We start from the raw sequence: 15,855 nt of genomic DNA on the forward strand, positions 1-15,855 counted from the left end.
TTCACAGCCTTGATGTATGTTAACAGGGTTTGATCTTTTAATGTAGAACATAAATAATACATTTAATAATTTTTGGTGTTATATGTGCCATGAAATGTCCATTTTCCTCTTTATAACCAATACAAGACAAACTAACATTAGCACAAAAAGGAATGGAAGCATCTAAAAATCTTATTCCACTCAAGTAGCATACAGTCTGAGATTCAAAACAGGTTCTTCCCTGAAAATTGTCATTGCTCTCCACCACCTTGGAAAAGGAAAACAGAACAAAATGTGGAAACATATATGTGATTCATTGGTCTTCACTGGATTTACATTTTTTCCTGCATAGACGATCTACACTAAATGTCTAAGCCTATGGTTTACTTTCTTTTTTTTTTTTTTTTTTTTGGCTATGATCACATGACCTATTTAAATAAAAACTTCTTTAAAATGTTATTTGTTTTTCAGTTTCTATAAGGTATCTCCTACCACTACAAAAAAATTAATGGGCACTTTTCACATCAATTGCACATGAAAGTGGGAAAACACATTTATAACCTTTAAGTTTTCTGGTGTTACATAGAAATCTCCGTTCCTATTTCTTAAAAGTGTGGCTATCTCGGTTTATTCTAGATACTCCCTGTTTACCAACCTAGCATTTAGTACTGACTATTCAGTACTAAGTATGGCAGTGTTTAGCAGTGTGCATATCTTTTTTCCTCCTTTTCCTCTGGTCCCCATACATGGGTCCAGTGTTAATTTTCACTTGAGCTTTATTCGCTTAAAACTGTTACTCATTATGTCTATATACTTAAAAGAGATTGACTCACAACTCAAAGGCTCACCCACACACACTGAAGAAAAGTTTCCATTTTGTAAAGCTAGCATTCATTATTCAGTATTTTAATATGCCATAGAACTTTCCATTTAGAATTTTACTTAAAATATATATTCTTCACATGCAACTGTCATAAAAAGGAAAGAATATCTTTTCTGATTTCAAAACCATCAAAGTAGATTTTTAAAAACTACTTTCCAAACCCCAGGAGTAGCATACTTGAAGGGCAAGAACATCAATATCTTTAGAAAATGAATTGGGAAAAGTCAAATTGGATTCATATTTGAACATTTCTTAATGGTACCAATGAATCCAACTGACTGAACATGTGAGTAACTACTATTAACACTAATTGTAGTTATGTAGCTACACTGAAGCGAAGCTGCATCTCATTCTTTCAATTATTGAAATTGTGTAGGCAGGTTGTTTAATTTGCCTCATCTCACTGTCTCTCTCACAGCTTTTCAGTGCACAGATTGTTCAGAGCGATTCACAAACTGTTGCTGCCTTCAAACTATATACTACTTTAAAAGATAGCCAAGAAATAATTGTATGTTGTACTGAACATAAAATAATTTGTGGCTTCAAATATGTTTCTGACACAAAGCCTGCCTGCCCATTGTAGAAAATTTTGTCAATTCATGTGAAAATATTTACTACCTGTAACCATAGATACACAAAATCAATGTGTGTGTTATGTAACATTATGTCAGTAATACATTTGTTACTGTTTTGAGATTTCTTTTGGTCTAGATTACTGTTCTGTCAAATAACTTTTATTATTATTATAATACTACAGTTAGTGTTTGCTAGAGTAAATTTGCAATTGTAATCATAATTTTTCTGGGAGTATTAAATTATGTCTTAATTTTATTCAAAAGCTTTTATTTTTAAAGCAATTAAACTTATTGTTGATTTATATTTACCATTCAATGTTCCTGAAACACTAAAAGAATATGCTTTACACATAATCTTCCATTATAGCACATTGCTTGAGAGTAGCTATTTGATATAACAGCATTCAGTTACGTTTTCAAACCAAAGAACTAAAATTATAGCAATTTCACTTGAAATCCATAAATCCATGCACAGGATTGTGTTCAACAGAATCACTAAATGCTATTTGTTATTCAAAGATGAATGAATCAATAGAAAAATAGAACTGATAAATCATTGGCACTTTAATGCAGAGTGGAGAGAAAAACTAATAAATCATGCATTTCAAGCACTTGTTTTCCTTATGGCATGTTTGAAAACATAAAACATGCAATGATGAGATGCAGGTCAATATGAATGAACAATCCCAAGACTGCTCAGAAGCATTTCATTTTATACCACAGGCTTAAAGAAACACTAAGAAAAGTAGTAATTCCGTGATTTCTTTAAATAATCAAAGAATCCAGCCATGCTGTGAACATTTTAAATGGTGATCTAGGCCATTTCATATTTCCAAATAAACATTTGAAATGTCATAGAGATGGGGCTGGAGTACGTGAGGGGGAGGGGGCTAATTGCATGCATGATTTGCTTCAATGAGCTCAATATCATTGCAGGTACCAATTTACACTAGAAGGGAACTGATACAATCATTTAATCATTTACTTTCTTCAAGTGCACTTAACTGTTCCATTAAAAATTAAAGACATCTATATTTATAAAGGACCAAATAACCAAGAAATTGCCTATTGAGCTTTGTGCTCTATGACCTATTTATTGTCTATGAAAGGTGAGAATTTTGATCATAATAAATGAGTAACTCACTCTCTTCCAGTAGTTTACTTGTCAAAAATTAATAATAAGAACCATAAATTTGTTCCACAATGCTTAATTAATTATGCATTAACCCATTTCTCTGAAGCATGTTTTTCTGAAATTTTGGTGGGAACCACATTAATTAGGCACATAGTTTAAAACATCTATTTGGTTTCTGGTGTGATTATAAATTTTCTTCTAGATTCTCATGCAGAAAGGAATAAAGCTTGCCATATTACCACACTTCACTGCCAAGTAACATATTTTCATTCATTTTTTGGAATTGAAAACCAAACTAAACAAAATAAAAACCATTTTCTATTTTTTAGCACAAGAAAATTTTGTACCTGATATTTGAATTTCTACTCAGAAGAGTTAAGTTGTTGAAGGAAAATCTATTTAGATATAGCAAGATATCATAGACAACTATTTAATAAAACCTTTGAATTAAAAGTGTCTCCTTAAGTCATTGGTCAGAGATCATTGATACACTGATTCTAAAAGGGGAAAGTATAGCAATCTGAAATTATGATCATTGCAGCATTACTGGTTAATGCTTATTAGTAATTGGAATCACTCTGAGACTTGTGTTTCCCATAGTATTTCCTTTTCATGTTTCACAGGTTTTTCTCACAGATTAATAAATGGAAATTGAGTGAGATGCAGGTGGGAGACATAAAACTCTATGGGAATGCATGCAACAAAAATATGCAGTACCACTTCATGTAAACTTCTGCTTTCTTCATGCAAAGGTGCCTATAAAAACTGAGACAATAAATTTTCTAATAGCTGAATTTTACATTAGCTCAGAAACACAATCTGTTAAACCAATTCCATGATTTTGCATGAAAAGGAGACTTGAAATGGTTCGAAGATTTCCAGCATAAATGTTCCATGGCCCAATTATGCTAATTAAATTTCTAAGAACAAAATGATAGAGAATTATTCCTTGCTTCGGTTTCTTGTTCTTTTGACGAGGGAGCAGAATAACCCGGTTTTTGGAGGAGGGCCCATCAGCATTGGGGCTTGGTTCTTGTGTGTGATTTTTATCTAGGAAAAAGAGAGAAAGAGAGAAAGAATCATCTGCAAATACAATACCGATTTCTGAGAATCTCTGCTAAAGCTAATATTTCACGAGTTACTGAAAGACCACAAAGGTAAAATGTTGTTTCAGTTTTTTTTAAAATTTCTAACATACTTTTCAGAAAGATAAGGATATATGCATTTAAATAATCCAATGCTAAATATACTAACAAAAAATAAAACAGCTGAAACCTCGTTTGTAGTACTGTAAAACCCCCAAACTCTTTATTTAGGCTATATGATTACCCAGTATAATTTCTTGACCATTAGTTATGTATTATTTATTGAAAGCAGGAAAAGATGCACCATTACTATATCCAGAGTACCAGTGATGGCCCCACATTAAGATGTGCTTATTCGGGGAAACTTATTTATCTTGCTAATCAGATTGTTTCTTTTTTTCAACAGGAGAACTGCAAGGTTTAATTTCAAAACAATCATTAGGAATGAAAGTCAAAAGTTAACATGCATAAAAGGTCAGAAATGATGAACTAGCTTTCTAATTTGTTAATTAATTGGTAATAGAATAGAATCAAATATTGAAAAGCCTGCTTAAAACACTTGGAGAGACTGTTCTAAAGCTACTCGTTTTGATTTCTTTAATATAAAACTACGAATCACCTTAAATGAGACAACCTTAAAGTAGATTATGTCTGCAATTTTCTCTAATTCAACTCTAAATTAGAGAAGACATTTTATGAATATATGCTATGCTCAAAGCTAATTGAAAGCAATTATCAAAGTGGCATTTTGTCTGTGACTTTAAGATACATTGTAAGATAATAAATGATTCTCATTATGTAATAAAAAGGTCACATCTTGCCTTTGGGCTAGTGACGCTAAGAGTTTTTCAAAAGCAATCTGAGACATTTTCTTTAGCGTACTGCGACTAATACAAGAACCATCGCTTATTAAATATCAGTTGTCACCTGCACAGCATCCCTATCAGAGATGAGTATTTCTTTCAAAAAGAAACACCGCCTCATTAAAACCTGCAAAAAATATATCTCTTAAAGTGCATACCTGACATTTTCAAGTTAAAATGAATATCCTTCACTTGTCATTCATTAATAGCAATGAAATAAAAAGAAAAAAGTTTGTCATGTGAACAGGATCATTAAAATTGGTACTAGGCATTTGGCAAATGGAAATTTACTTCACAACCTAGAAAGACAGAAGTGAGAAGCCTTGAAAGAATGAACAACTTTATTTAAGTCTGTTAGAATCAGGTTATACTAGAAGGATTCAGTGTTCTTCTTTTCCTGTAAAAATAAATTGCACTTGTGAAAAGGTCACAGGCTAAGTGGGCCCCAACTATCTGGATTTTTGACTTTATTATATTTTGGCTATCTTAAGAAGTGGGCAAATGATAGCCACACAGTTAAGATGCCTAAAATGTACCTCTCTATGTAGATTTAAAAGATCTCTACCGGATTTTCCTTCTTAATAATTCAGTTTTAGATTACACTGAACATTAAGCCACTAATTTTTAAACTCCTCTGGATTCTAGTTTTAGACAAGATCCAATACAGTATCAGTCATCATTTATTTGTTTTATAAAATTTATTCAGCCTCTACTATTCTTTGGACATTGTACCAGGAACTTAGAATAAGTAGACAATACACAATATCTGCTCCCAAGAAATTATAGTCTAGTAAGACAGAGAACTTGATGAAGCACATTTAATATTATTATCCACACTGAAATAGGAGGCTAAGCAAAGGCACTGTATTTTTAGTGCTGAAAATGAAAATGAGACACTTTACACACAAAAAGTGTCATTTTAAAATGAGTACCTGGGGAAGTGGTTATTACATATTACTTATATGATAACCTTAGAGTCAAATGAAACAGCATGTAAAATTAGAAGACATATTTCTGATTCACAATTGCTAAACTAAATCCTTTTAAAAGTATAATAGTATAAGGACATTTCAGAAGATGAGAATTTTTATCCAATTGTTATTTAGGCTTTGGAAGAAAATTATCTTTATAGTCATATAAAATGAGCATTGCTTTATGACAAAGTACAGACAAGATGCCGCAAATTATTGTGTGTGAGATTTTTTTTGTTCCGTGTTTTTTAGGTATTTGAATTTTGTTGGATCAGAAGTATCTTTATATTGAACATCCTTCTTCAGAAGAAATCATATGTTCTAATTCCTTTGAAAATAACTGAATATCTCATTCGATTCTCTTGACAGAATGTGATTCTGTATCCATGTTACTAGTATTCACTTCTACTTTTCAGTTTTGAAAGAGTATTAACAGCCAGTCCTACTTTTACATTTATTCATAACCTGATTTTTTCATTGTTTAATTGCTCCTGTGGTCAAAATACACAACTCTTTTTAAAATCCAATTTTATTTCTGTAAAAAATTAATTCCATATCCTTTTTTTAAATTTTGTTTTTGCTGTTCATGAAAATGAAAAACATTTGGTTATTTCCCTCTTGGTCAGGGGAGGTAACATGGAAGAAACTAGCATTCACGAAATATTTATTATGTGTCAAGGTTCTCTGCATACATTCCCTCATTGGAAAATTACATGTCTTTGTATATTTGGGCAGAAGCAAAAATTAACCCATTATAAAGCTGGAATGACTGCAGGAATATAGAACATTGCCTAAAACTGCAAGGTAAATGTTATCATCAATGGAACGGTCCTCCTATCAAAACTCTTCATGTCTCCTGACCACCTACTAGTTTGAAAGCAACAGCAGTGGAAGAAAGGCACTTCTGCTGCCCATGATTTTTCTATTTCTGTCCTACTATTTCAAATTGATTTTGGTCACATCTAAAAATATGATGAAAAAATTTGATTTTGGTTTTTAGTTTTATGAAACAAGGACTTTTACATAGAAACCAATAACCAGATCAAAGATTATAAGCATTGTTTTTTCTTTTAATTTCTGTTACATTGTTAAGGTTGCATAATGTGCTAGCTTTACCTCATTAAAAATGACAGCACAGATATATGCAAGTATTATTTGTCAATTAAAAATATTAAAAAGAACAAAACATTTATTTGGCTTTTACTCTGGGCTGAGTTTTATGTCCATTGTTTGCTGTCTGGGGACTTTAGGGAAATTGCCATTCATTTCTCTCATTGATACTATAAAGATTTTAACAGAATGTCTCATGGGTTTCTTATAAAGAGCAAATAAATTAATGTACACAAAATGCTTAGAATGCTGCTTGGCACAGAAAAAGCACTCATTAAATGTTAATTATTAGTAGGAGAATTAGAGTAATGTTAGAGTGTTAAAAACCATTTTTCCACAAAATGAATTAAATACAGTGTACCTAAAACTAACACAAAATTAACAGAAAATTACTTACATATATGGAGTAAACTATTAGAAGAAACAGTTAAAGAATCAGAATGGTTGTATCTGAAGGGTGGACCTGTGACAAAGTATTATTGATGGGACAAGCTTATAATTATAGTTTTAAAAATGTTATCTTGGTTTAAATGTTAAATATTTTTTAAAACATTCCCTATGCAATGATACTGTTGTATCCCAGGGTCCTTAGTTCTCCAAACAACAGTCCAAAGACAAGGTTTGACATCATTCTTAGAAAGGCAGACTCCCAGAACTTAATCAGATTCTTCTTTGTAACAAAAATCTCACATAATTTATATGCATGTTTAAATTTGAGAGGCCCAGGTCCATATGTCATTTTACTTTTCTTCCTAAGAGGCAAGGTCAATATGACAATATTGACTGAAGAAACCAGCATCCCGACATATGACTGAGAGTTAATAGTAACAAATATTATAAATTACTTGTTAACTTAATTCTTAATCTTCTAGGTACCAACTTTAGTGCTGGAAATTCCATGTTTAATAACCTTTTTCTTAACCTAAGTAATTTAAAATATTTGTTTTGTTACTCGTAACTCTCAGTCATATTTTGGAATCTTACAGTCTAATGACAGTGACAAATATGTAATAATAGAATGTGTGTATGTTGTGCTACAGATATCCTCTTGGTATGCAATGGACTAGCACACACACCCACACACAGAAACCATTAGGCTCATGGTAGAAGGACAATGATGTAATTAAATGAGTTTCAGTCACATCATCATAAATTAAGGATTGGGTGCCAGATCAGAGTCAGGAAGAGGAGGTGGACAGTTAATGTTGTAATTCTGAAAAGAAGAGCAAGAACTTTAGTTATGGTGGTGTCAAATAGAATGCAGTAGGGCACATATTTAAGAGGTATTCAAGAGGCATAATATATAGCATGAAGCAGTGGATTGGATGTGTGGTGTACTGAAAAAGGAAGTTTCCAGTCTGATTTCCATGCTTTGGGTATTAGTTGTTACTTGTAAAGTGGTGCTATTTATAGCAAAAGAAGCATTTTTGGCAGGGGTAAGAATCAGAAAGTTAATGAAGTCAGAGTTGAATGTGACATTCTAAAGGAAAGGTTCAAGGTCTTTTGAAAATGTGGGTCTGGTGTTTAGAATGGGGAATAGGTCTTAGATTTGGTTCTGCTGTGTGTATAGTAATATCATTCACTTAGATTACTGAAGAATGGTATAGAAAATAAAAATAGCAAATGTTAGAATTTGTTACTGGGGAATACAGAAATTTGAGGATGAATAAGGAGAACGATATCCTATGAAGAATATGAGTGCAAAGAACAAGAGAGGTAGGAAAAAAACTAGAAGAAAATGTAAACATTTCCAATCCATCTTCATGTGGCTTATTTCTCTTCTGTTAAGTAGGGTGAAACCTTTGTATTGCATTAATCTAGTAATAGGCATATGTATAAGTTAGCTTTGTGTCACTGCGACCAAAATCCATGACAAAAACAACTGAGAGGAAGAAAGGTCTATTTTGTCTTCTGCTTTCAGGGAATCCAGTGCATACTTGGCCAGCTCTATTTCTCTGGGCCATAGATGAGGCAGAACCTCATGGCAGAAGGGTGTGGTAGAGGAGTGCTACTCAGTTCATAGCAGCCAAGAAGTAGATAAAGGGGAATTCAGGGAAAAGAAAAACCTTTCCAGGACACACCCCCTCAATTAGTTTCCACCTTCCAATAGTCCATTCAGTTATCAATTCATTTGTTGGATTAATCTACTGATGAGTTCAGAGTCCTAATGATCCAGTTGTTGCCTAAAAGCTGCACCTCTGAACCTAACTGCATGGGGGGGGGGGCAATGCTTTCGACACATGGGCTTTTGGAGTGGAGAGGACATTGCAGATCCAAGCCACAACAGCATGCATGCTATGTGGTCTGCATATAAGTGACATAAGCTATTATAATTAATCTAATTCCAAACACAGAAATAATCATATTTGAGAGCAATATATGTAAGATCTTTAGGTAAATATCCATATAACTCTGAGGTTGGCAAATATTTCTGTAAAGGGCTAGAAGATAAATGCTTTAATACTGTAGGCTATGTGATCTTAACCTGGACAACTCAACACTGACACTGTAGGCCATTGGCAGTTTTGACTATTTGTAAATAAATGACTGTGGCTAAGTTCCAATAAGATTTGGTTTAGGAAATTAACATTTAAATTTCATATAATTTTCTCATTATAAAATATTACTATTTTGATTTTTTCAATCATTTATAGATGTGAAAACCATTCTTAACTCTTTAGCTGTACAAGAATAGAAAGCTGGTCATATTTGACCCATAAGGTCATAATGTGCTAACACTTGATGAAATTAAGTCAAATACTAAAAAGTAAACTTAGAATTATGAAACATAAAGTAAAAGAAACAGATTTTAATTTATAATCATGATTTATTGGGCTATTAGCTAAAAGATGGAGAAAAGTGAAAATAACTTTCTGTGTTATATCTTTGCTTTACTAAATTCTACCATTTGGAATCTGTTTTGTTAAAAATCTGAATTGGATTATATACTAACTGTCTGATTTCAGCACTACACCAACTGATAGAATTTGGCTTAAGTGCATAAAATCTTTAATTGATTCTCATTGTTGTGCACTAGGGTGAGTTTAATAATGTGATTCTTTGAAAGTACCTCAGTGGGTAGCATCTTATTTTAAAATAAAAGTAAGGAGCCCAGGAGCTGGGCATGGTGTTGCACGTCTGTAATCCCAGGGATTTGGGAGGATAAGGTAGAGGGATCACAAGTTACAGGCCAGCCTCAGCAATTTAGCAAGACCCTGTCTCAAAATTTAAAAATTAAAAGAACTGGGGATATAATTCAGTGGAAAACACCCCTGGATTCAATTTTTAGTACTAATAAATAAATAAACAAATAAGTGAATAAAAATGGACATATTCTCTCTGAATCAAGCCAAAATTTTCTTTCCCTACTTCATCTCTCTAAGAGTTCATTATCACTGAATTTATTCAGCTACCTTAAAAATAAATGGGGTTTTCAGGAAATAAATGCCATTGGATATCTGTGGGCAGACTTAATTTAGCAATTATCTAGAACATTAAAATCTACCTCAGATTGTATCCTTTCAATAGTGCAAACTATTTTGAATTCAAACATGTAGCTGAGCCATATGACAGCAGGGATAAAGTGCATGCTGAATTTCTCAGGTCCATAACTGCCAAAAAAGAAAGGCAATGAAACATAATTTTCTAAAATCCCTTCCCAGCTTCTTTGTGATTCTACCCATTATTTTCTGGAATGATAGTAATTTCCAAGTTTAATGTTAAGGTCTTTGATCTAACATCAAATTCAGAGAAATCATTGTGAAGATTTAAAACAAAGTCACTAAAAAAATGAGGTTAAGAGGTTTCTTTGCTGATGAAATTCACAAGCATTTTAAATATGTATGGAAAAGAAGAACCTTTTTCCTGAAAGTAATGGGCTATTTGATCACATTGCAGGAAAAATAGTCATAACTAGATTTGAAATATCTTTTAAGATATAAATTTTATTTTCCATTCCAAAATATTTTTATGGCTCTAAGTTGGTTGGCAGTGAAGGTCAAAGACATTTGAAACCATTTTTATTATTCCAGTGTCTCTATGGAGAAATTATACCCACAACTTTAACTCTGTTTTTCTTTCATCTTTTCATGGGACATCTTCACTGAAAAAAACAAAAACAATCACAGAACAAAAGAAAACATTTTGGGGGGCGAGGTAAAAACTCCCCTTCCTGATTATAATCAAACTATAGTCACAACTTGAGATTTTACTTTTCTTAATGAATGTTTCATATAAAATTTACTGTGCAGCTTTCTCATCTAGAATAGGGCTTAAGGTTATGGACTTGGGATATGACATAGGGTTTAACTCCAACTTTGGCCAATGGCCAGCTATAAGGTCTTGGCCAATGGATATCTTGTTTTTGAGCCTTAGTCTCTGTTTGTTAAAGAAGTAGAACAGTAGCACCTATTTTGTAGGACCACTGCAAGCAACAAATGATACATGTCATACATATACTTCATAAATGTTTTATATTATTTTTAGTGAAATTATGTACAGTTTAGTGAAAACCACATTTTGCTAAGCCATCTTCTATCTGAGATAACAAAGTTTCAAAATGTCTTGGTGGCATTGCGAAATTGCATATTCTGGGTATATGCTTTCTCTGTGAAATACCTGTCAGCATTATTCCAGCTAGAGGGTAGTTTACACTTCTACTCAAAGGAAAGATTAGGATGAAAAAAGTGTGCGACATATACTAGCCATCAGGAATCCAGTTCCTAGATTCAGCTAAATCCTTTTCTATTTGGAACATTATAGCTGATCTTAAAGACTTTGTTTTCCCTCCATGTTAAAGCATTACTTGTTAATCAAATTGGATACCCAGTTGACATCTTATCCATAAAAAAAAATATACTGCATGCTGTAATGATAATTGACCTTCTCAACAATGTGTCCAGGACAATGATTAGGGAGTGTAATTCAGTTGAACTAGTACTAAAATAGATGAAGAAAACTACCCAATTGTTTTCTGGATTATATTTCAAAGAATTGTTCTACCATTATTCAATTACTCAAAATAATTCAGAAACCAGAATAATCCTTGATACCACCTTTTTCTTACCTCCCATACTCAATCTATTATCAAATTCCATTGATTTTATCCATCAAATATTTTGGGTATCTCTTGATTTTGCTCCCCTACCCCTACCCTTTAATGTTCAATTATAGAAGTCCTCTAACTGGTCATTGACTATCATTTCAGTCCATTCCCAGAATGGTCTTTTCACCATGCAAATAAGCTCACAGTACTCTTCTGATTAAACTGTTTTTTAGTTCTATGAGACTCTGAAACTAAGGCTTAAAAATTCTTCCTTTGGGCTTCCAGGTCCTGCTGCTCTGATTCTTACACAATTTCCTGCTTGGCCCCACATCTGTTTCTGTCCCATATCCATCCTTTTTTCTCTCAGATCCTTGTCGCTTCAGGCTCCTTCCCACACTGCAGGTTTTTCTCCGTAGGACTCTCTGCCCTCCCTTTGGGCTTCATCACTTCTTCCCCATCTTTTCTTTCTCAGGTCAACTGTAAGATTTTTGAAAACTTTCTGGATCTCTTTTGACTAGATCCAATCCTTCTCTGTCATTTCTTTATTGTACCATCCGACCACAGTATTATAATTCATAGTACCATGAACTTTTCCTTCATAGACATTATATCATTATTAAAATCTTATATTTGTGAGAATATTTGGGCAACCTATACCTGCACTGACTTCAGAAATCACATTTTGTTTTGTTTTTCTTTGTTCTCTTTCCATTGTAACACTCTAGGACAAAATGTCAGCACTTTTGTCAACACATCAAGTTGATAAGACTGACATTATTGACATTATTAATATATGCTTTGTCCATAGTATTTGTTAAATGACTCATCAATATTCTTGACATGACTTGGGTAAAATAGCTGCCTTCTTTTATTAATTTTTATTCATTAGTTTGAACATCTTGCTTAATACTACCCATTGTGTTCACCTCACAGAATTATTATAATGACACAAAGAAATTCTTTGAATTTCTTAAGTATCCTCCAATGAAACATGTGCAATATGTTCTGAATATTCAAAGAGATGAAAACAATAAGTTAATTTTTTTTTCAGTTTATTTTCCTACAGGGGTTTTATATTCATATTTTTATTTGAAACGTGTAGGAACTTCTTTAAAACACTGTGCCAGTTTTTATTAATGGATAAGAAGGCTCACTCTTTAAAATTTTTAACACTACAGATTGTTGCCTCTTAATAAAAAGCTTAGAATATGCCGTTAGCCTTATTTCCTAATTTTAATACAGTAAACTCAAAGAAAATAAAGAGCTAAAGTGTGATCAGAAGGCAAATGTGAGAGAAAAGTTATGCTTCTATAATCTGTATCCACCAGAAGACAGATATATGAAAGCAATCAAGGAGGGGGGGTATAAAAAATCATGGAATGAGACAGACATCATTACCCTATGTACATATGTGATTACACGAATGGTATGAATCTACATCGTGTACAATCATAGAAACAAAATGATGTACCCCGCTTGTGTACAATGAATCAAAATGCAGTCTGTAAAACATAAAAAAAATTTAAAAAACAAAAAATCTGTGAAATACTTTATAGTTTCCACCAACAAGGTGGAAGGTATTACTTCTAACTGTACCCATTTGAGAGGAAGATACTCAAGTTTGAACTAGATGTGAATATTGGTCCTCTTGAAAGCATAAAAGTCCATTAGTTACATTCAATTTCATTCCTCTTAGCACATTTACAGTTTTTGTTCATATCAAGAAAATGCAAAAGTTATTGCAGATTTAGCATGTCACATTTAATTTTTGCAATATTGTTTTCAACTGGCTTTGGCTTTCCTGTTGGAAACTACAAAAATGAGAGTATAATCTTTTAACCAAAATGAAATTAATTTCTCAAGATTGAAACCAATAACTATTTCAAAATAAAGAATAGATTACCAATTTATGCTTATTCATAATATTTAAATAAAATCTATTAAAGAACTACAAAAAGTTAAGCCCCATTATAAACATAACATTTGGGATAGCTTTTAAAATATAACATAGGAAGAAAAAATCTTTAAAATATTTTTGTGCAAAATGCAATCAAATTTAATCAGTTTGGCATTAATTAAGCTCTAATAATGTACTTCAGTAACTTCCCTAAGTAGTGGATCCGTTTCCCCTTCATCCAGGTCGATTTGTGCACATTATGGTGTCATCATAATTTTAAAACATACTGAGAAAATGACAGAGCTGCAAAATTAAAATAAATGATTAATGGTATTTTTTTTTCATGTTTTGTACTAATAGGTATTACTGAGCCTTTAATTTAATAGAGCTGTCAAGCTCATGGGTGCGACAGATCCAGCTATGAACCAAAATGGAAATTATATATTCCAGAGACACCTAAAGATGACACTTTGGAATATTTTAAATTTTAATTAGTAGGTGCAATTGTTTTGTTCCCCTGTAACCACTGCAAATTAATTGGAAATTAGTCTCATCCAATCTTTTTTTTTAACAACCTGAAATGAAGAGATTGGTGCTTTACACCTTAACATTCTTGTTTGGGGGCCAGAAAGCAAACATGCAGTAAATTGCATTGTCAATTACAAAAACAACAACTGTTGTAAAATTAGGAAAAATTATGCACAGGTAAACAAAACTAATTAATGCATAAGTAACAGGGGAACACACAAAATAATGCCCAACTAAACACTAACATGTCAGTCTTTGGAAAAAAATTAAGATTTAGAAGTGTAAATTTATGCAAAAGCATTTACCAATTAAGATTTAGGTAAAATGATACTTTTAACGTATGTTTTATTTAACTGCTTTTAGGGTCTAATATCACTCACCCCTAGAAACATGCAGTGTGCCCACTAGAACAGCAGTCTGCTTGTTTGAATGTTCTGATGGCAGAAGACTATTATTTAATTTTCTCCTTAAAATAGCAGGATGTAGGCTCATTAAATAACAAACTATAGCATTTCCTTCTTTCAAGGTCTCATTATTCAGTATTTAAATATTAGACACAATGCAATTTCTAGGCACACCAAAATATTCATTATCTTCACCTACCTGTTAAGTATTTTCCTCCTGATAATTTATGGGTTACTATTTTTCTTTCATGACTAAAAATACAGCATGTTCCCTTGTTGAATTTTTTTTTCTCCCTCAAAAGTAAGTCATTAAAGCAGCTTAACATTCTCGAAAAAGTGTGTCTATCAAGTCAGCAAGTGTTAAGTTACCATAGCTGTCTAACTTTTAATGAGGAAAATAATATTTTTATCAAATTTTCAAAACAAGACTGATTACTAGGAAATCAACCTGGTGCTTCAAACATTATTTAATAATATTTAATCAGTTTAATGAAAGGGTCTTGGGAGATTCAGGTTAGGTAAATTTGCAGATAAATTTCACAGTATTGTATTCTGAATAAATTTTAACATAATTTACTTTTTAGATAATTATTAAGGATGCTATATATTGCACTAAAATGCTTTTTCCAAAATGAGCTTATCTGTAAATGATAATGTGAAAACAATAAGTCACTACTTTATTTTCATAAAATTTAACGATTTTAGCCAAACTTAAAATGTCAAACTTTGTTACAAAATCAAGTAACATGGTTTTGACTCTTATGTTCCTGCTGCATAATTCAGGATTATAAGGAAGATGGTCTAAATTATAAAAATGAAGAAAATCTAGAGACATTATTAAAAATAACAATCTACACCCTAAAATCAAATGTTCTCTTCTTATTGCTAATTGTTGATATATAACAATTTTCACCAACACTTAAAAATTTCTTTGTGATTTGTAATAACTGGTTTTAGGAATGAGGAAACAGTTACAAGAAGATGAAGTAACTCTCTGAAATCCAGAAGTCATTGATATAACAAAAAAACCTAACCTTGAACTCTGGCCCTCATTCCTCCTTTCCACTCGTTGTGACACACTTTCTTAACATAGCAATCTTCCGAAGTCGTTTTTTTCCCTCCCTCCTTACAGGAATCGAATGAAACATAGCTTTCAAGGAGTGAAAAATATTTTTAACTCCTGACTGCATTTAATTTCTGCTAAAGTGCAAGAAAAGTTGACTATTTCACTTGCAGATGCCAGCTTGCTCAAAATAACTTTTAAAATAGTAAAACCTAGAATAGGTTTTAAATAAAAAGTCGAAAAACAGAAGTTTTAATAAAACTTCTGTAATAAGAGAGGAGTAAGACTGTAACTTCTCATCTGTTTTTAGTTCTCAGG

General features: G+C 32.2%; 1 protein-coding gene across 14 annotated transcripts in view; it reads right to left on the reverse strand.

Annotated features, from left to right (window-relative positions):
- Window positions 1-310: 310 nt before the first annotated feature.
- DGKB (diacylglycerol kinase beta) overlaps window positions 311-15,855 on the reverse strand; it is a 639,605-nt gene continuing 624,060 nt past the window's right edge. For all 14 annotated transcript variants that reach the window (XM_079151895.1, XM_079151896.1, XM_079151890.1 and 11 more), the window contains one exon: window positions 311-3,622. In XM_079151895.1, the coding sequence (XP_079008021.1) occupies window positions 3,515-3,622 (108 nt within the window). In that variant the 3' untranslated portion in view covers window positions 311-3,514. The remainder of the gene's footprint in view (window positions 3,623-15,855) is intronic.

Source organism: Sciurus vulgaris (assembly GCF_902686455.1).
Source record: "Sciurus vulgaris genome assembly, chromosome: 8".
Classification (NCBI taxonomy): Eukaryota; Metazoa; Chordata; class Mammalia; order Rodentia; family Sciuridae; genus Sciurus; species Sciurus vulgaris.